At 34.8% G+C, this 19463-nt stretch overlaps 2 protein-coding genes across 4 annotated transcripts; both read right to left on the bottom strand.

The window, feature by feature from the left end:
• Positions 1 to 3903: 3903 nt before the first annotated feature.
• LOC113750019 (probable LRR receptor-like serine/threonine-protein kinase At3g47570) lies at positions 3904 to 8051 on the bottom strand. 3 transcript variants are annotated; one of them, XM_027293925.1, is made up of 5 exons: positions 7398 to 8051; positions 7046 to 7117; positions 4982 to 6627; positions 4624 to 4939; positions 3904 to 4519 (listed from the first exon to the last, which is right to left on the bottom strand). In XM_027293925.1, the coding sequence occupies exons 1-5, from the start codon at positions 7963 to 7965 to the stop codon at positions 4164 to 4166; spliced, it is 2958 nt and encodes a 985-aa protein (XP_027149726.1). In that variant the 5' UTR covers positions 7966 to 8051; the 3' UTR covers positions 3904 to 4163. The 3 variants fall into 3 exon arrangements, with proteins under 3 accessions (XP_027149726.1, XP_027149725.1, XP_027149727.1); XM_027293924.1 differs by having other exon boundaries at positions 4624 to 6627; positions 7398 to 8050; XM_027293926.1 differs by lacking the exon at positions 7398 to 8051 and adding an exon at positions 7214 to 7325 and having other exon boundaries at positions 4624 to 6627.
• An 8485-nt stretch (positions 8052 to 16536) lies between these two features.
• Positions 16537 to 17707, bottom strand: LOC113750168 (abscisic stress-ripening protein 3-like). Its single transcript, XM_027294121.1, has 2 exons — positions 17344 to 17707; positions 16537 to 16847 (listed from the first exon to the last, which is right to left on the bottom strand). Exons 1-2 carry the CDS (start codon positions 17545 to 17547, stop codon positions 16668 to 16670), a joined length of 384 nt encoding a protein of 127 aa, XP_027149922.1. The 5' UTR covers positions 17548 to 17707; the 3' UTR covers positions 16537 to 16667.
• Between the last annotated feature and the right edge of the window lie 1756 nt (positions 17708 to 19463).

The following is a 19463-nucleotide window of genomic DNA, read 5'->3' as shown; positions in this document are numbered from 1 at the left end:
AATTAAAAACTAAAGTTGTTGATATGTTCACAAATCACAAGATCTCGAGCACCATAGTTGTTGGTTAGTAGTTACAACGGTACAACCAAACATGTGACTAGTGAATAGATAATGAGTTGTAGATCAAAATGAAATCCTAAAAATTAATCATATGAATAATTGTTGAAGTAAACATCCCCACATAGTAATGTTTTGAAACTCGGACCGTTGATTGAACTGATGGAGTGTTCAGGTCGAGATTCAACCGGTCGGACTGGTTTAACCATGGTTCAATAAATTTTTTTAAAAATAATTTATGTAAATATATATGCACAAAATAAGAATGCATTGGACTAATTTAAGACTTTATATGATGAAAAGTTTAATATTTTCAAAGTACTTGGATTTTCACAAATAAATTTTTAAAATTATAAGTTGAAACAAATAAATTTTATCTCAATTTTGATTGAATTTACCAAAAAAATAATCTTATATTCAACCCAAAAATACCACAATATTCTAAAATTATACAAAATTCACGTCTATGGGAATTAGATATTGTGAGTTTAAATTTTAATTCACATTTTTTATATTTAAAGACTGCAACTTAAAAAAAAAAGAAGATTGGAGTTTGGAGAAAGTTAGGAAAATAGAACATATAGATACAAACTTGATAAGAGGCAAAAAATGAAAAGAAAGTGAGTGGATATGACATTTAATAATTAGTCTTTAATGTTAAAGAAAACCTATTTTTTTTTAATTTTTTTTCAATTTAATAGACAAAAAAAAAAAAACTACCGGTTCAACGGTTCAATCTGATTTTTAAGTCTAGTTAACCGAAAGTATGAACCGAATCGAAGCTCCGACCAGTTCGCGATCCGATCCGATTTTCAAAACATTGCCAATACCAATCAAGTAAGCAATTAAGAAAAGGGAATAATTTTTATAGCGTAAAAATTTTTTTACACAAAGTTTAGATATGTTATATCATCACTATTCAAAATTTAAATTCACTTTTTATTTATATATCATGTATCTATACCTTTCAACGTAAAAAAATCTATACGCTGTTGATGTATATAATATTAATTCTTATAAAAAAAAGCCACGCAAGGATATTGGATTCGAAATCAACCGCAACAATTATGGACAGTTGGTGCCTTGGGTAGGGCATAGCGGCTTTAATGTCATGAAGATTTGTGGTTGCTGATATCTTGGCATAAAATACGTGTTGCTTTAATAATCAATGCTTGTCCCATGATAACAACAAGCTAGTTTATAGCTTGTGAAGTCGTTAACTGGGCTGTGTTTTTCAGCTATGTACATTTGTTCTTTGTGGACCGCCATCATGGTGCCACGTTCTTCTGGCAATAAAGAAAACAGGGATTGGAAGGGCAGGAACCTCTTCATTTCTTGGTTCTGAGATTGGACGGGCAGGTCTCGTTCATTTTGGCTTTCTTGATGGTGTAGTTTGTTAGGTCATTGTAATGCAATCTTTCTACAATATGTTACACATCATGCACTCATTAGCCTCATATCGTGGTTGATATTTTCTATCCATTTTTCATCCGAATCAACTTAGAATGTTTTACCCTCATAGACAATGTGAATAAGGCAGTTGGGGTCCTTGACTAATTTCTTGCACAATGGAATTAGACCCTTTCTAGCTCCAACTTTTGTAATATTTCCAGACCCTTACATCATAGTCCGATTCCAGACAACATTTTTGTCACAGGACAGTGATTTTAGATTTGCTTGAACGACTTGATCATTTACCATAAAGCAACTGGGTTCAAAGGTTCAAATTAAGACATGCCTGTGTCCACAGGTGTCAAATTTTTCATGCATTCACGTCTAACATTTGCACAATCACAGGGGCAAACTTTATCCTTCAAATTCATTAGAAATCCTGCGCACGGGATTGTGGAGACTTGACTTTATTCTATACGAAGTATTCTAGAGTACATGGTTATGTTTGAGACATAACAATTACCTAGTGAGGAGAAGATTATTCATGATTACAATCACATACTGCTGGTCAATGATCAGCACGATAGAGCAGTAGATGCAGTAGCTCTCAACACTTGGAAATCACATTATAATAGTCTTTAGTGATTTTTATCTTTGCCTATGCTTATCTTGGAAATTTGCTCAGTAATTTATGCACTATATATATATATATATAGGTGTAACTATAAGAATTTTTTTGGAGTCAATGAAATAGTATAAGGAAGTTCAAACTCAAAAACTTGTACAAAATAGTACCTGAGGTCTTTATCAATGTCTTTCACATCAAGTTCTTTCTTGGCATTTTTCTTCTCATGATGCTCATGGAATCCTAAACCACCAGCTCCAACTGAAGCTGCTGCCCCAAATCCCTTCTTCTAACTTGTGCCTGAGGGCATGCTGTGGATCCTTCTTGGCCTCGTGCTTCTCATTCACACCATAGATCAGCTAACAAAATCCAGAAGTTCTTTTTCTTTAGACCATCATGTCTACAAGTTTTAAGTATATATAGTGCTTGGGCATAGTTTGATCAATATTTGCTACTAGTTTTCGAGCAATTGATGTCTTAGAAATAGCGGATGATCCAACAAATTTTAGCCACTTGCAGATATAGCCCATTTAAGCAAATCACACATTTGCTCTAATTAAAAGCAAGACTTTTGAATGGGTTTAACAGGAATTAGATTTTGCACATTCTCCAAAATTTAATGTAACTCCTAAAAACGAGTATATATCTTCATCATGGGAGATGGAAAGGGCTGGAGAAATGGCCATTCCACAACGTTCTGCATAGTTAATAAGCTTTTGTGCAATGAAAGAAGAAAAGAAAAGAAATACACAAGTTGCACTTAGATTTGTGTTTGAATAAAATGTGTATGACTGAAATCTTAAATGTGTAATTTGGCCAGATTTGGTTCTTAGGTGCTTTTTCAACTTTCAAGCAAATCTCTCGATACGGCTCTTGACAAAATAATGGGCAAAAGTGCGAGGCCTGTAACTGGGATTGTTCAATGTTTAAGCTGTATGTCACCTAAGAAAATTGTTTAGATTGTTCCATATTATGAGCAATTATAAATTGTTGATATTCACAAGAAACAGGCTAAGGTTGTGTTTGGATTGCATTTTCCGTCATTTTTCATGGAAAAATTACTATAGCGATTTGATATATGTGAGGGAAAAAGGTGATAGAGAAATGTGATCACGGAAAACGACAATATTTTTCGACGGAACAAGCAATACAAACAAGGCCTAAATTCACACTCCCAACCGTCTAAATTCATACCCTTAATGCATTAATAACTCGTACTATGTGCATTGATAATTTGTACCATTTGTATTAAAGTTGTACTACGTGCGAATTTAAGACGGAAGACCATGAATTTAGTCTGCCCTTAAAAAAGTTTTACATGGATACGAAGAATGAAAAAGGGAAAAAAAGAAAAATATTATTTGCACTTCATTTTCTGTTAATTACACTCCCATCGTTTATTTTTATCATATAGTCTAATAAATAAAAATTATCTGATAAAAATATGAAAGTGCAAATAACATTTCCTAACAAAAAATAAATGAAAGAAACCTAAAAAGAATGTGTTACAAACTTTGTTGTTGCATTTGGATGTTATTGAATAATTCGTGTCCAAATTAGACTGAGTTGAGCAGGCACAAATCTAGCTTGCATTATGAAAATAAAAATATTAAAAAAAATTGACATGAATTGTTCAAATTTGGCCGAGCTGAGCTGGATTCTTACTTTTGATTTGGCAGGAATTCAACTTTAGGATGGATCATTTTCCATTGTTGTGCTTCGATCCGCGTTAGGCAAGGCAATGATCTACCCAAGGATTTAACTTATGAATAACTTTTCTATACACTGTTAGTATATATATATATATTTAAACTAGTTGGTTTAGATCATGTCACATAATATGCATCCAAATTTGAAATTCAGATCATGCATATGTAGCATAAATCCAAAGTTGCGAGTGTAAAAAAATCATTACGCCCAAAAATTTCCCTCTGTCTATTGATTTCTATCAAGAACCAAGATCCTCATTCTGTGGCAGCATGACAAACTTCATCTGCAGTCATCAACGACTATAAAACTCCTTTGTAAGTAACTCTGACTTCAGCTAATGACCACAGTATGTCCTCACTTGCCATTGATCAGATGAGACTCAATCTTCTCTGTCCAATGCTGAAAGAAGAAGTTTGATCTTTTTCAATTCCTCGAGAACATCTCCCATTGTACTTCTGTCTCTTGGCGAATCTCTTGAGCATTTCATTGCCACTTCCATTATAGCTGATATGCAATTTAGCTCCTGGCTAAAGCTCCTTTTATCAGGCCTAATCAAGTTGGCATCTATAACCTGAACTATGGCATTTGGCAAAGAATCAAGTATCCAACTCTTCAAGCTCAAATTTTCACCAAACTTCTCATCATTGGGTTTTTTTCTGGTGAATACTTCCATCAGTACAATTCCATAACTGTAAACATCACATCTCGTCGAAACCAGTCCTTCAGATCCATACTCTACAGCAATAAGCATGGAAAAAGATCAGTGATGAAGGTTACTATAACAAACTGCGTAGAGTTATGACATGGTTGTGTTCATGCATGTCCTGTATAGAGTTTACCTGGTGCAACATATCCGCATGTAGCCAGTGTTTGGGTGTATGTAAAGCTGCTTTCTTGGCTCAACAATTTAGAGATACCAAAATCACAAAGATGTGCAACCATATCTTGACTAAGCAAGATATTACTAGGCTTCAGATCACAATGGACCATTGGTGTTGAATGACCATGGTGAAGATATTGCAGTGCATATGCAACATCAATCATGATAGTCAATCTCTGCGTAGCATCTAAGAAATGATTCTGGGAATACAACCAATTCTCAAGGCTACCATTAGGCATGTATTCAAGCACTATGGCCTTAAAATCAGCATTAGAGCAACAAGTTATAACTTTAGTTAGATTGCGATGGCGAAAATTGCTCAACATCTCACATTCTGCATCGAAGCTCTCAAATGCCATTTCCAGTTCCAAATGAAATACTTTGATAGCCAGAACTATCCCATCACGAAAAGTACCTTTGTAAACAGATCCAAAGCTCCCCAAGCCAAGTAAATTTCTATTATTCCAACCATCAGTTGCTTGAAAAAGTTCATTGTATGAAAATCTTGGTTTGGACATCAATGACGAGAAATTTCTTCGACTCGAGACAATATCTTTCTTTCGGTATCTGAAGAAAAGAAATCCAAAGGCCATGGCACTTAGTACAGTTGCAGTTCCTAACACAACAAAAATGATCCGTATATTCCTCTTGTGCTTCAATCTATGCTCAGCAACAGTTTCGCATGATTTGACATGAAAACGAGATGCTCCACACAATGCTGCATTGGATATGAAGGATTCAGGATTGAAGTTTTGGAAAGGACCATCAGATGGAATCTCACCTCTTAAATCATTAAAAGAAACATTGAAGTATTTGAGAAATTTAAGAGCCTCCAATGACTTGGGAATTGAACCAGAAAGGTTGTTATGCGACAGGTCCAAAAATTCAAGGCTTAACAAGTTACTAAATGACTCAGGAATTGAGCCTTGAATGGCATTACGTGCCAAAGAAAGGTGAATCACATTTTCCAGCTCCCCAGTTGTACTAGGTATGCTGTCTGAGAAACGATTCACAGACAAGTCTAACAACGTTACAACCTCTAGCTTTCCAATTTCTGGAGGAAGAGATCCAATTAAGATATTTGATGTTAGGCTAAGTTCCAAGAGATCCTTGAGATTCCACAAACTTTTAGGAACACTAGAGGCTAATCTGTTGAATCCAAGATGGAGATTCCTTAGGGATGTGAGATTACCTATACATCCTGGGATGGAACCTGAAATTTGATTACGGCTTACATCCACAGTACTCAAACTTAGTAAATTACAGAGATTGGTAGGAATGGTTCCTTCGATGTTATTGTCGTAAAGTAATAGACCTTGAAGCTTTTGCAAACCTTTGAGTGTACTAGGGATGGAACCAGTCAAGGCATTGTCAAATAGGCTCAATACTATCAAGTTGCTCAAGTTGCCAATGCTCTCTGGAATGCTACCTCTGATCCTACAGCTACGTGCATATATCCTTTCAAGAGAATTAGAAAGATTTCCCATGGAGACGGGGAGCATGCCATTGAGAGGATTACCTGCCAATGCAAGTCTTCCTAATGATTTGCAATTTGTGAGAGAAATGATGAGGCTCAACTCTGGAGATTCAGATTGATCACTCGTCAGATCATTCTCAGATAAATCCAGGACTTCAAGAAGTCTTAAATCTCCAATGGAATTGGGAACTTTGCCAGTGAATTGGTTCTGACCAAGGGATAATCTGGCCAGTTTTGAACAGTTTGAGATAGACTTGGGTATAACTCCACTCAAGTTATTGCCACCAATTTCAAGTTCTTCCAAGTTGGGTAGAGCATAACCAAAGTTTGATGGAAGATTGCCAATAATATGATTTCTTACAAGTGAGAAAGTCTGCAGGGCCGAAATATTAAACATCCCAATTGGAATCGAACCAGTTAAGCTGTTGAATTGAAGGCAAAGATTCTCCAATTTGATCAAGTTGCCGATTTCTTGTGGAATCGAACCTGCCAATCCAAAATGAGTACCATCTATACAACTACAATTAAGCTCGCACAAAAAAGCTTCATTATATGGTACAGTTCTTCTGAATAAACTGTGAGACTAAAAGTTACAAATATGGTCCAATGATTAAGGTCTTTGTTTTATCGCATTAGAATTAGAATGTTCAGCACTAATTCTAATATGATAAAATACAGATCATATTATCATCACCAAAAGAATCAACTTATAGTAAGTAATACACAACAGTTCTACTATCCCGGTATATACGCTACTAAGCCTATTATCTACCAGACTGGACAACTGAAAAGGTCAAAAAAGAAATTGATGCAAATGAATGTTCATGGAGGTAAAGTAAGTGATAATTCAGCATCTTTGAAGGGTAAATCGAAAATGAAAAGAATTGTCTTGTGAGTAATGTACCTGTCAGGTGGTTGCTGCATAAGACTAGGCTTTGGAGCATAGTTAAATTACAAATCTCTTTTGGTATTCCTCCTGCAAAACCGTTAATTACATCACCTTTTCTGAGGTTAACAAGTTTCATGCATGTAGAAGCTAAGTAAGCTGTGCGTTAAAATCAGACACTTGTACCTATTTTGATTTTCATTTGCTTAGGCATAGTTACTCCTGAGGAGAATCTACAGAGGCCTACCCAAATCTTTAATATCAGCGAGAAGTGCATAGGATAGATACTTCCCCAGGTCTTTAATCAAACTTTACATATTCATTTCTTGATTGTGACAAACTGCATAACGAATAGATGGATTGACAGTACCTTCCAAGTTGTTGTAGGACATTCTCAGGTGCTCAAGCTTGTACAGATTCCCAATTTGTTTTGGTATAACTCCACTAAACTGGTTCTTGGATAAAAGCAGGGATTGGAGCTTATCCAACAAACCGAACCATGATGGTACCTCTCCAACAAAGTTGTTGTATCTCAGATCAATGTACCTCAATCGACGCAAATTAACCATCCTTTCTGGTGGCACGCCATGAAAGTTATTATTTCTCATGTCAAGAGAAACAAGAAACGAGAGGTTTCCTATGTCTGGAGGAATGGTGCCCGCCAGACCCATGTTCGAAATATTAACCTGAGTAACTCTGCCCGGATGGCGAGAGCTGCAAGTGACTCCAATCCACCCGCAGACGGAGACTGCAGTGGACCAATTGTTTCCCAAGATTGAACCTCCAGGATCAGAAGTTATATGCTGTTTCAAGCTAAGAAGGGCTAATTGATCAGTGGTGAAGTTGGTTGTGGACATGGCCAAAGAAGACACTACCAGACAAGTAGACAATACAAGTTCAATGTATAACTTGTAGTAGTTCTCCATATTCCTAACCATGCCGAGAATACTAAAATTTGAGACAGTGTAGTTCCAAGAAATTTGAGAAATTATAGTTTAAAGACAGTGTAGTTAACTTCTTGGTGCTCACAATGAGCATATTTGACACTCCACCATCTCGCGTCCTTGGACCACCAACCCCATAACCCCACCCCCACACCCCCCAACCACACATTTAGTCCTTTGTTTTTATCATAGGGATAATTTGAGAAACCTCTTCTGAGATTTTCAGCTATTTCACTGGCCTCCCTTAAGATTTATAAAATTGCACAAACCTCCCTTGAGATTAAGTATTTGGTAATAAAATAAGTCCAAATCATAAAAAGTATGCTTAAAAAAGTGTTTTGAGGAGAGAGATGAAAAATTATTTTCACAAATGCCCCTTTTGTAGCGGTACAAGTTGTATTAGTAAAATAATCAAAACTAATAGTAACAATTAGAAATAATTGTTATCAATATAACAGATGATAACTTTTGTCATGCTTTGCAATTTATGAGTCAACTAACATGTCATCTTTCCAATATTAGATTGAGATAACGAGAGATTGATTACCTGTATTGCTATAATAGTTACAATTTATAGCAGAAAAAATCTCAAATTACGCCTTTATACTCTCTCCTTTCTCCTTTAAAACTACAAAATTACTTTGCCACTATCACAACATCACGAGTTTCAATAGAAATTTCTCTCATGTTCGGCATTTATGTTCTCCGACTTTCTTCTTAGTTTTTCTTTCTTCTACGAGATGCCTTCTTCTCATATTCTATAAAACTGATTTGCTGTCCTTATTATTGATGCTAATGAAAAAATGGCGCCATATTAGTATATCAATTGGCACCATTTGTATATTTGCAATTATAGTTTCTTATTAAGGACCATATTTATGTTCATTAATCAATTGGAATTAATTAATTTGAGCCCTAATTATTCATTCATTAGATATTAATCTTCTAATAATACATAATATCTTTAGGCATAGTAGTAATTTTACACCATGTGGTGTAAGCAATCGAGCCCAAATTTTTGTCAGGAAAGTTCAATGTAATATTGCAAACCTCAGTGAAACAGTTAGAAACATCAGGGGAAGTTTCTGAAATTATCCCCTTTTCATATTGTGAGTAAAACGTTTAGTTGATGGGTACAAAATGTGATTACCCATAGTTCAGGGAGGCAGGGTATGATTAACCTAAAGTTTTGTGCTTGATTTCAAAACCTTAAAATGATTCAGTTATATATGATTATGAAGTCTGAACTCTAATTCGCGTTGTCGATTTTTGCAACTATGCTTCACAATTACAATCACATCCAAGAGCAAATTAATTGTAATATTTGGCTTCTAGTAATTAACATCAAAAATCAAAAGAATGGTATGAAAGTCATAGATGCTGTTTTTTATGGGAACTTTTGATGTTGATCTGAATAATTTTGAAACCGATTTAATGAATTTAAAAAAAAAATGATTCACAAAATTCTTGCCCTTGACGGAGACGAATATGGGCAAGAAATTTGAACAAAGAGAGATTTGTGGCCACAATGTGTTGATTAGAAGACAAATACAATACGCTCCTTCACCTACCAATTGAGGGCAATATGTTTACTTTGTGGAGTATTAAATACTATTAACTAGTTGGTGGAACCCGCAATTTTTATATGATCTTTTGGCTTTTCTTTTATATTTATTTGTCGAGGTCTAATTTATTTATTTTGTAGTGGTGTATTATGTAAATAAAACTCAAAAATAAGTTCACAAGAATAAATGGAAATAGAATGCAAGTAATAATTATCAATGAAATTTTGAAGGAAAAAACTTCCAACAAAAGCAAGATTTTGTTGAATGATGAAATATTATTGTTTCATCTCGTATTAGTCAAAACGGTTATGAGGAAATATTGTTTCATCATTATTTCTTAAGAGGAGATGAAGAAGATAAGCTAAATGAAGCACTGCAAAAAGCGAAAATAACAGTATCGATTATGAAATATAAAGGTGTTTACTACGTACTTAAATATATTATTTTCTAAACAAAGTCAAAAGAAGGAAAACATTAATGGTTATGGAATCTATAGGCGTTTAAGGAGTTGTTAATTTTTTTAAAGAAAGTTATTTTATTAAGTATATAATAATTTTTTTTGGGTTGGGGGGCACGATAAAAGAAGTTATTCCTTAATCATAATAATAAGTGCAATTGATATACTAATTTCATAATTTTCTAGAATTATTATGAGATAGAAAAGCATTCATTTAAACAAAAAACTAATCTTCTTAGAAAAGAATTATGTACCAGTTCGGTTACTTCCAGATGAAAATATGGCATCTGCAGTATTATTATGAGAAAGTGTATATGCAAAAAAGAAAAAAAAAATACTACCATAGATAAATACATATTTTTTGTTAGAAATTTAAGAATAGAGAATGATGTATGTGCAAATAGCAAGATAAAGAAATATATTATCCATTAAAGTTTAATGATGAAATAAAGATTATGGCAAAGCTGAAATAAATGGCACATGAAAGGGGTATTACAGAACACACAACAAATAACAAAGTAACAAACCAGCATGGTAAATAAAGACACATAACGATAGAGACACAAATGGCATAACCCATATCATATGATAAAAAAAAAAAAAAAGCCTAGCAGAACAAGTCAGCGGACGACGCCCATACTATTCATAAGACCTTCATCTCTTCTACATGGTAGAGATGTGTCTATTTCAACTGCAGACCCTACTGATCGGTGAGTAACTATCGTCAACAAAGACCAATAACGTCTAATCAACGGAAGAATACGAGAAAATGATATGATATTAGCACTCATAAAAAAGCATTTAGCACTCCATCCTCCCTTTAAAAGCATAAAGAGAGAAATGGAGCTGCAAAGACATTTTTAAATAAGCCAATAACATCTCCCAGTATATCTGATTGAGCAATTATTCTAAACAGTTACAACGGTATTCATTTTGACCGAAGTCTTCTATATATGTAGGTGTATCAATTGCCTTACAAGTTGAAATTCGTCCAATGCAAATTAATTGATGTAAATTTTATACGTAATTTTTATGGTCACAATGACCAAATCTTCAAATTTAAGGGACCGGTTTTCTAATAAAGGGACTAATTTGATCAAATTTTTAATAGTAAAGCTCTGAATTTGTTAGCCATGAATGATGAATCCCGTGATAATTAAACAACGACTTAATTAAGATTAATCTTTCTTACACTGATAGTGTATACACTGTCAGCATTAGATAAATGACAACTACGCAAAATTTAAATTTGAAATTCAAGTTTTGCTCAAATGTCAGAAATCTAGCAGTAATAGTGTATATTCCATCGGTGCATGTAAGATTTAGTCGTTAAGATAAGGGACTAAGCTTTTCAATTTTTCAATATTTTCAGAGCACATGCAATTCACGTTACCCCTTTTGAATAAGTTGCGCATTTCTTGTGGAATTGAACCTGCCAAATAAGTACAAGTGTACCATCTAAACAACTATAATTGCAGACGTGCGATTGGTTTTGTTAGAACAAAATTATGTTGATATTCAAAGAATTTTCAGGGGAGCAAATAAAGTTTTGCATACTTTAGTAAACTATGCTAAATCTACCAGCCTAACTGAATTTTTACAGAATTCCTCTTCTAATTTTATGAAACAAATTATACTAGCTGATTTCTAGTTAGCTTATTAATAGCATTAGCATTAATTCTTGTGAATAAGCTATGGGACTAAAAGTTACTAATACATGCGGTCCAATGATTTTTTTTTTTTCTAGAAAAACTTAAAGCCGATTTCATTCAGGAAGATCCGCAGCAAATGTGGAATAGCAAAAAATGGAGGGGAGTTCTTCCACGTAAGAGTTGGAATTCTCAATACCACTATTTGATATCAAATTCAATACCAGTCCCACTTATTATGTGAGGTTAAAGGAAACTTGAGTTAAATCAAATCAATTTGAGTTATTATAAAATTAAAGAATACATGACAATTTAAATAAATAGCACGCTTGACATAAATATAGAAGTAGTATGAGTTGCACCAAGGATCCCATATACTCACATAATCTATTAAAAGATTAGCAAAAGAGTGGGCAGCATCACTTAAACATTTAGGCACCCATGAAAATTTTCAACAACCAATATTCTGCAATAATTCAAGAATATCATTAACTAACATCCCAACCAGTATACCGAGTCGTCAGATTCCAGATGTTGGATCATTTTACTTAGTCTTTGAGAACGCGATCCAATGATTAAGATCTTTTGTAACGTCCCACGCCCACTAGACTGACCCAACAGCCTTTTGAGCTGACGTTAGGTTCTCAAAATCGTTAATGTAAAGTTATTAGTAATTTGATAGATCGGACATTATATAGTATTTCTTTTCTTTTCATGGGTCCGATGTGGGATACTTCACTCTCTCCATCTTTTAAAACGTTGCATTATCACAAAACCTATTACAATTCAAACTGTTCATTTAGTCATGCACAAAATTTAGAGGTGGTTCTTTAGGTTGTACGCAGATTATAGAGGTGGTTCTTTAGAACTTTGCATTTTCATTAGTCGTACGCGAATTTTAGAGGTGACTCGTTAGCTTGTCCGCAAATTTTAGAGGTAGCTCTTTAGAACTTTGCATTGTCATAAAGCCTGTTACAGTTCAAATTATCCACTTAATCATGTGCGGATTCTAGACGTGTCTCATACGGTTTTAAAATTGACCCGCGTCCGACGTGACCCTTAACTCCATATAGTCCTTAGTTTCTTGCACTTCCTTGCGCAATCTGAACCATAACCTGCTGGTTTAGACTTATCCCACGTAGATTCGCTCTAATACCACTTGTAACAACCCTATGCCAGTTGGACTGACCCAATATCTTTTTGAGCTAAAACTACAGGATCAAAATGATTAATCCAAAGTTATTGGTAATTTGATGGATTGGACGTTATATACGATTCCTTTTCTTTTCCTCCATCCGATGTAGGATATTTCATCTTTGTATTATGTTATAATTAGAATGTCAGTTCTAATTCTAATGTGATAAAACAAAGATTATATTATATGTAAAAGATTCTGAATTCAAAATCTCTTACTTACACAAAAAAAAAAAGTGAGAAAGTTATTTAAAAAAATGCAAGAGTGCTACCATCCAAACAACTGCGCTGCTATCTACCAGTCACTGGACAACTGAAAAAGTCAAGACAGATTGATGCAAATGAATGTTCATGGGGTTAACCAACGTGATAATTCAGCATCTTTGAAGGTTAATCAACAAAAAGGAATAGTATTGTTATTAATCTATCTGTCAAGTGGTTATTGCATAAATGGTAAAACCAGGCTATTGAGCATAGTTAAATTACAAACCTCTCTTGGTATTCCTCCTGCAAAACTGTAGATTATATCACTTTCTGAGATTAAGAATTTTCATGACATCTAGACAATTGACAGTAAACTTCTCCAGAAAAAATTAGCACATGGGCTGAAATCAGAAACCTATAGCTATTTTCTTCTGCTTGGCTTTCAGATGTAATTAACCTAATTGATAATATTTATATTGGTTCAGTTCCACTTTTTTGCATGTAGGCATGACTACATACTTCTCAAGTCTGTAAAAAAACTTTATTATTTGATTTTGATTGCGACAAATTGCACAAATATGACCAGTAGATGGATGAAAATACCTTCCAAATTGTTATAGAGAACATTCTCAGGTGCTCAAGCTTGTACAGATTCCCAATTTCTGTTGGGATATATCCACTAAACTGGTTCTTGGACAAAAGCAGGGATTGAAGCTTATCTAACAAACCGAACCATGTTGGTACCTCTTCAACAAAGTTGTTGTATCCCAATTTAATCAATCTATCTCAATCGACCCAAATCAACCATGTTTTCTGGCAGCACAGCGTTTCAGTTAATTTGTTTCTCATGTCAAGAGAAACAAGCAAGACATTTGACATGAGAAACAGGAAACGAGAGGTTTCCTAGGTGTGGAGGAACGCTGCCCGCGAAACCCATGTTCGAAATACTAACCTCGGTAACCCCGCCTTATGGCGAGAGCTGCAAGTGACTCCAATCCAGTAGCTGAAGAAGACTACAGCAGACCAATTTTCTGCCAAGATTGAAGTTGCAGGATCAGAAGTTATATGTTCTTTCAAGGCAAGAGGGCTAATTGATCCACAGAGAAACTATGATAATTGAGAACGACCCCGATAGATCAATTTGCCCTTCTAGCTTTAAGAGAACATATAACTTGCCCGTCGTGAAGTCGGTTCTGGCCATGGCCAAAGAACTATCAGATAAGTATACGGCATGAGATCAATATATAACTAGTAGTAGTTCTACATATTCCTAACTACGCCGAGAATGCTAAAATGGTTTGAGAAATTATATAGTTTCAATTCAGTGTAATAGTAAACTTCTAGTATTCCCCATCATCCTATTGGACATCTTGCTCTTGTGTGGTTGGAGTTCCCCACATTTCCCATTCCCACTTTGATTTTTCATGTTGACGTTTACTTGAGGTGGATGGGTTTTCACAAGACAAGTTTGTCCTTGGTGTAAATGAGTTGGAATAGAGTGTAAAAGAAAATTATAAATATGGCGTAAATAATTTGAATACAGTATAAACAAATATTAAAATTATCCTTTTATCCTGAAATGGAGTGAACTGCAACTTGAGAAGCCCAAGATCCTTAATTGGAGATGGGGGAGAAAGGGGGCAAAATGAAATGACGTAAAGTTTTACTCAGTTTCAATCCTTAAAATGATTCAGTAAAATTATGAAGTCTGAACTCTAATTCGTGTTATCAATTTTTGCAAATATGCTTGACCAAAAAAAATCATATCCAAGACACAATGAATGGTGAAATTTAGCCGTTAATCAATTTGCCTTGCCGTTCTTAGTGTTAGACTCTTCATTTTGCACTAAAACAACCAATTCTCATGCTTGGGTTCGGCTAACATAGTTTGAAACTCAGCTCGTAGAAGCTATTTGATGAATTACTAGGGAACTTCCAATATTGATTTGAATTTTTTTTTAAAACTGATTCAGAGGTAAAAAAAATAAATAAAAAATTGCATCACAAAATTATGGCCCTTAACGGGGACAAACATGATCAAAATCTTGGTGTGAGATTTGTGGCCACATTATATGTTGATCAAAAGACAAACATGGTACGCTCCTCCACCTACCAATTGAGGCCAAAATTTTTACTGTGAGGATTGTTAATGTGTCTATAGACCGTTGTCATTGCTGAGCAGCTATTTTCGTCAAAGACTAATGTCCAATTTATGTAACATCAAATTGAACAAGTATTCTAGGCAGGCAGCTACGTTGGTATTCATTTTGACCATTTGGCCAGCACTTGCAGGCGGAGACCCTGAGTCTTCTTCTCACCTTTTATCCTCCATTAACGAAAGCCACAGGTAGAATAGTCAAGTATCGTGCTTGGAATATCTAACCGTGTCGTGTTGGTTGTGTAACTGATGCTACTAAATTTTTTTAAAATTTATTAGGGACCAATTTTCTATTCAACGGACTACATTGATCAAATTTTTATAGTTAAGGGACTAAGACTATAGCCATGATAACAGAAAAATGACGTTAATTCAGACAAAGGACCAAGATTTTCAATTTTCTAATAGATGTCTTACTATAATGTGGAATTCGGCAATATTTCAATAAGGGTTCATAGTGCCATATTCATCAAAACTTTACAGAATGCCAGTCAAAACTTTTCGCATCAATATTTCACATTTGTAAATATGGATGCTTGCCCCGCGCTAATTTGAGTGGTTTCATAATCTGGTAATTATCAGTAGGTTCCGTGATTAATTCTGTAAGTTATCTGGCTGTGTATCCTTGGAGTAATGCTCTACACAATTTAAAGGGATTAACCTGATCGAAAATCTGAAATGCCTCTAAATGAAAAACAAATGTGGATGCTATTTTTCAGCTGTGACTCATTCATTCTTTAGTTTCCCACAATTTTCCGTTAAATCATAAATGTTATACATTGGTCACTTTCTACGGAGACAAAGGAACTAAATTGAGAAGTAATGTAGGTAACCCGTCACCTTCATGAAGATAAGGAACTTAATCAAGAATCTCTCTTATCCAATAGGGTCCAAGGATATTGGACTCCTCACAATAAGTTTTGGGGTCCTAACACTTCCAAATGGGCTCCATGTTATACAGACTCACCAATCAGAGTTTACAATTTTAACAATTGAGATTTACATGTCGGAAAACCAACAAAATTATTTTTGCAACAAGTTTAATTGTTCCATGAGTCTTTAAATGAATATAAAGCCTCAAGAAAAGATTGAATGCTCTAAATTTACTTCTTCTTTTTTTACCTTAAAAATGATCAACAGTGATTTTTCACTTATCCCTTTATGACTCTAACCAGTGATCAGTCGGCTATTTTGTTATATCTTTGGCTAAGAAAATCCATCAATTATTACATAGATTATACGATACCAACATAATGATAGAATTATTACACAAATAATTGCACGTAAGATTGAGACCAATTCCACCACAAATGTGCTAGGTCAGTTGCGCCATTAAAATCAAGACGAAATCCCCAAGATAAATTGACATTACCTTTTTTTTTAGAGAAAAAACAAACATAATTATTTCTTGTCAAAGTAGAAACCTGGATGTGAACTAGCAAGAAAATTGAAGGAACCCTTATCATTATTCAAAATAGATGGTGGTGCTTTCCCTCGGCTTTTTCTTCTTCTTTTTTGGCATTATTTTTCTCATGATGCTCATGGAATGCCAATCCGCCAGCTCCAACTGCAGCTGCTGCACCAATCTCTTCTTCTAACTTGTGCCTGTGGGCATTCTGCGGATCCTTCTTGGCCTCGTGCTTCTCATGCTGACCATCATTCCATGCAAATTCACACCATAGATCAGCTAACAAAGTTCATAAATTATTTTGGCTCAGACCATATTAATTATGTCTACAAGTTTTAGTATAGTACTTGGGCTTGGTTTTGGTCAGGAATCACTTCTAGTTTTCAATCTTTAGATATCTTAGAAATAGCGGTTGATGTAACACCTTTTAGCCACCTGCAGATCTAGTCCATTCTGAACCCACTACCATATGGGTTTTAAGAAACTGGCTTTTGACATTCTCCAAAATTAAATGCAACTTCTCCTCCTAACAGTAGAGTATACAAATGAACGTCCACTACTGCCTAACCCATCATCAATCTTGATTTTTTAGGGGAGACGTCTAACAATAGTTGTACCAAAATTGATGCATAAATCTTCCTCTTCCGTGAATGAAAAAGCATGTTTTTTTTTTTATTTTGATTGATTAATCTATGGGGGAAATAAACCAGCTAAAATCAAGAACATTAGAATTTTACCAAAGCGTAGGCACCAGCGGCAGCAGCTGCAAGCTCATCGAGCTCCTCAAGATGCTTGTGGTGTTTCCTTTCTTCCTCGTTATGGTGGCCGAAGAGATGGTGGTGCTGAGTCTGATCAGCCATTGTGGTTGTCAGTTTGTAATGGTTAAGGAATGTAATTTTGATATTTTTTTTGTTATTAAGTGTGAGTGCTAGGAATTTCATGACATTGCTATTTATAGGTCCTGATCCTTTCCCAATCAGTTAGGATAATCCTAATCGTGGGAGACGGAAGGGGCGCAAGAAATGGCCATACCTCAACGTTCTATTAGTGTTCAATGTTTAAGTATAATAGACATTCATTATTCAATCAACATCATAACAAATTTCATTTCGAGTAACGTCACAAATTATTGGGAAAAACAATTTCTATGCGGATCATCAGATAGAGCCCAAAAGAATACTCATCATCCTTTGAGCATATTCCAAACTGATATCTAATTTTTATACTGCAACCAAACATTTCATTAATAACAACAGCACTTCACACAAACTCTAATAAAGTCAGCAGCGCCAACAAAAGCAGGCGCACAACTCAAATGAAAAACAACACTTTTTTTTTTTTTTTTGAGTAACAGATTATTAAACATGATTATTGGCAGTACGAGCTCAATACTGGAAGATACACAAGGGAACAATATTAAAAAGACCACCCAAGGATTAATGAAAATCAGAGTGGTTAAACTAAAATAGGTGGTGGTGGTGCTTTCCCTCAGCCTTTTTCTCTTCTTTCTTGGCATCCTTCTTCTCGTGATGCTCATGGAACGCAAATCCACCGGCACCCACTGCAGCTACTGCAGCAATCTCTTCTTCTATCTTGTGCTTGTGGGCATGCTCAGGATCTTTCTTGGACTTGTGCTTCTCATGCTGGATTATGGAAATTTCGAAAAAAAAAAAAGCAAACAAGAAATTAGTAAAGCCAAAAACCATGTCCTACTTAAAAGAGTTTAGAAATTTTTTTTTTTCATTTTTGGTGTTAGTAATAAGAGTTTATGATACAGTCAATTGACTGCAAAATTTTTAGTCCAATTAGAGCATAAAATTCAACACAACACTATAATTGGACCATACCATACGATTTTATCCCTCCTAGAGATTCTTTAATCTTTTTTTATTTTTCGAAAGAGATTTTTCTGATTTACTGAACAACCCTTTTGATATTGGACGTATATAATCTTTGATTGTCTGATCAAACGAAATGATAACAAAAATGTTTAGTCTTTATGGACTAATACAAAAAAAAACTGAGTTTAATTTGTGGCTTCTTATAGACAAGCATGCCTTCGTGGCTTATCATGAAAACGGAGTTATACAAGCAAGGATCACAAAATCGGAAATATACCAAGGCATAGGCGCCAGCAGCGACAGCACCGAGTTCACCAAGTTGCTCAAGGTGCTTGTGGTGCTTTCTTTCTTTCTCATAATCATGTGCTGGCTCTCCACCGTAGCCTCCAGAGTAGGTGGTGTCGGAGTAGCCAACGGCTTCGGCAGCCGTCTGTTCCTTGTGGTGGTGGAAGGGGTGGTGGTGGTGCTTCTCTTCAGCCATGATAGTCTTAGTGGTGTAAAACTGATAATAGGACAACTTATGAAAAATATCTGATCTGAGTGGTGGTAATTTTCTGTTTGTTGGATTGTGGAGAGGAGGCTATTTATAGCCTACAGGCGATGATTTAGTAGTAATCGGCTAGAAATCTTAGTTATTGGATAGTGTTAGGAGCGTGATTAACGGGCGTTGAAAAAAAAATTGATAGAAAAAGGAGGTTTAAATTCATTTCCACAAATTTTCAATGCATTGAATTAGGTGAATTTGGATTTTAACTCTGTCTTTTTTTTGGGGGGGATATCAGAGCTATTTATTTTTTTGGCACCATTAAAGAGGATATATATATATATATATATATATATATATATGGAAGGGTAATTAGTCGTGTCATCAAACACAATTTTTCTGATTTGACAAGGGATAGTGGGAAATTAAAACTCTATTAAATCATGATTAAGCGGTTGAAACATATCTTAGTGATCAATAATCAACATTTTGAAAGTTAAATGGTCTACCAGTATTTCTTAGTCAAGATAGC

The sequence above is a fragment of the Coffea eugenioides genome, chromosome 10 (assembly GCF_003713205.1).
Source record: "Coffea eugenioides isolate CCC68of chromosome 10, Ceug_1.0, whole genome shotgun sequence".
Taxonomy (NCBI): domain Eukaryota; kingdom Viridiplantae; phylum Streptophyta; class Magnoliopsida; order Gentianales; family Rubiaceae; genus Coffea; species Coffea eugenioides.
The sequence above is the reverse complement of the archived record's forward strand: the minus strand, read 5'-3'. Positions and strand labels throughout refer to the sequence as shown.

Bases quoted from the DNA above. Each gene is read 5' to 3' on its own strand.
- LOC113750019 (XM_027293924.1), bottom strand. From the start codon at position 7,965: ATGGTTAGGAATATGGAGAACTACTACAAGTTATACATTGAACTTGTA. The intron at 7,118-7,397 runs GTACTGTCAATC...ACGGTTTTGCAG, and splicing joins GTCCTACAACAACTTGGAAG to GAGGAATACCAAAAGAGATT. The intron at 6,628-7,045 runs GTACATTACTCA...TTGGATTGGCAG, and splicing joins ATGCAGCAACCACCTGACAG to GTTCGATTCCACAAGAAATC.
- LOC113750168 (XM_027294121.1), bottom strand. From the start codon at position 17,547: ATGAAATTCCTAGCACTCACACTTAATAACAAAAAAAATATCAAAATT. The intron at 16,848-17,343 runs GTAAAATTCTAA...AATGATGGTCAG, and splicing joins CCGCTGGTGCCTACGCTTTG to CATGAGAAGCACGAGGCCAA.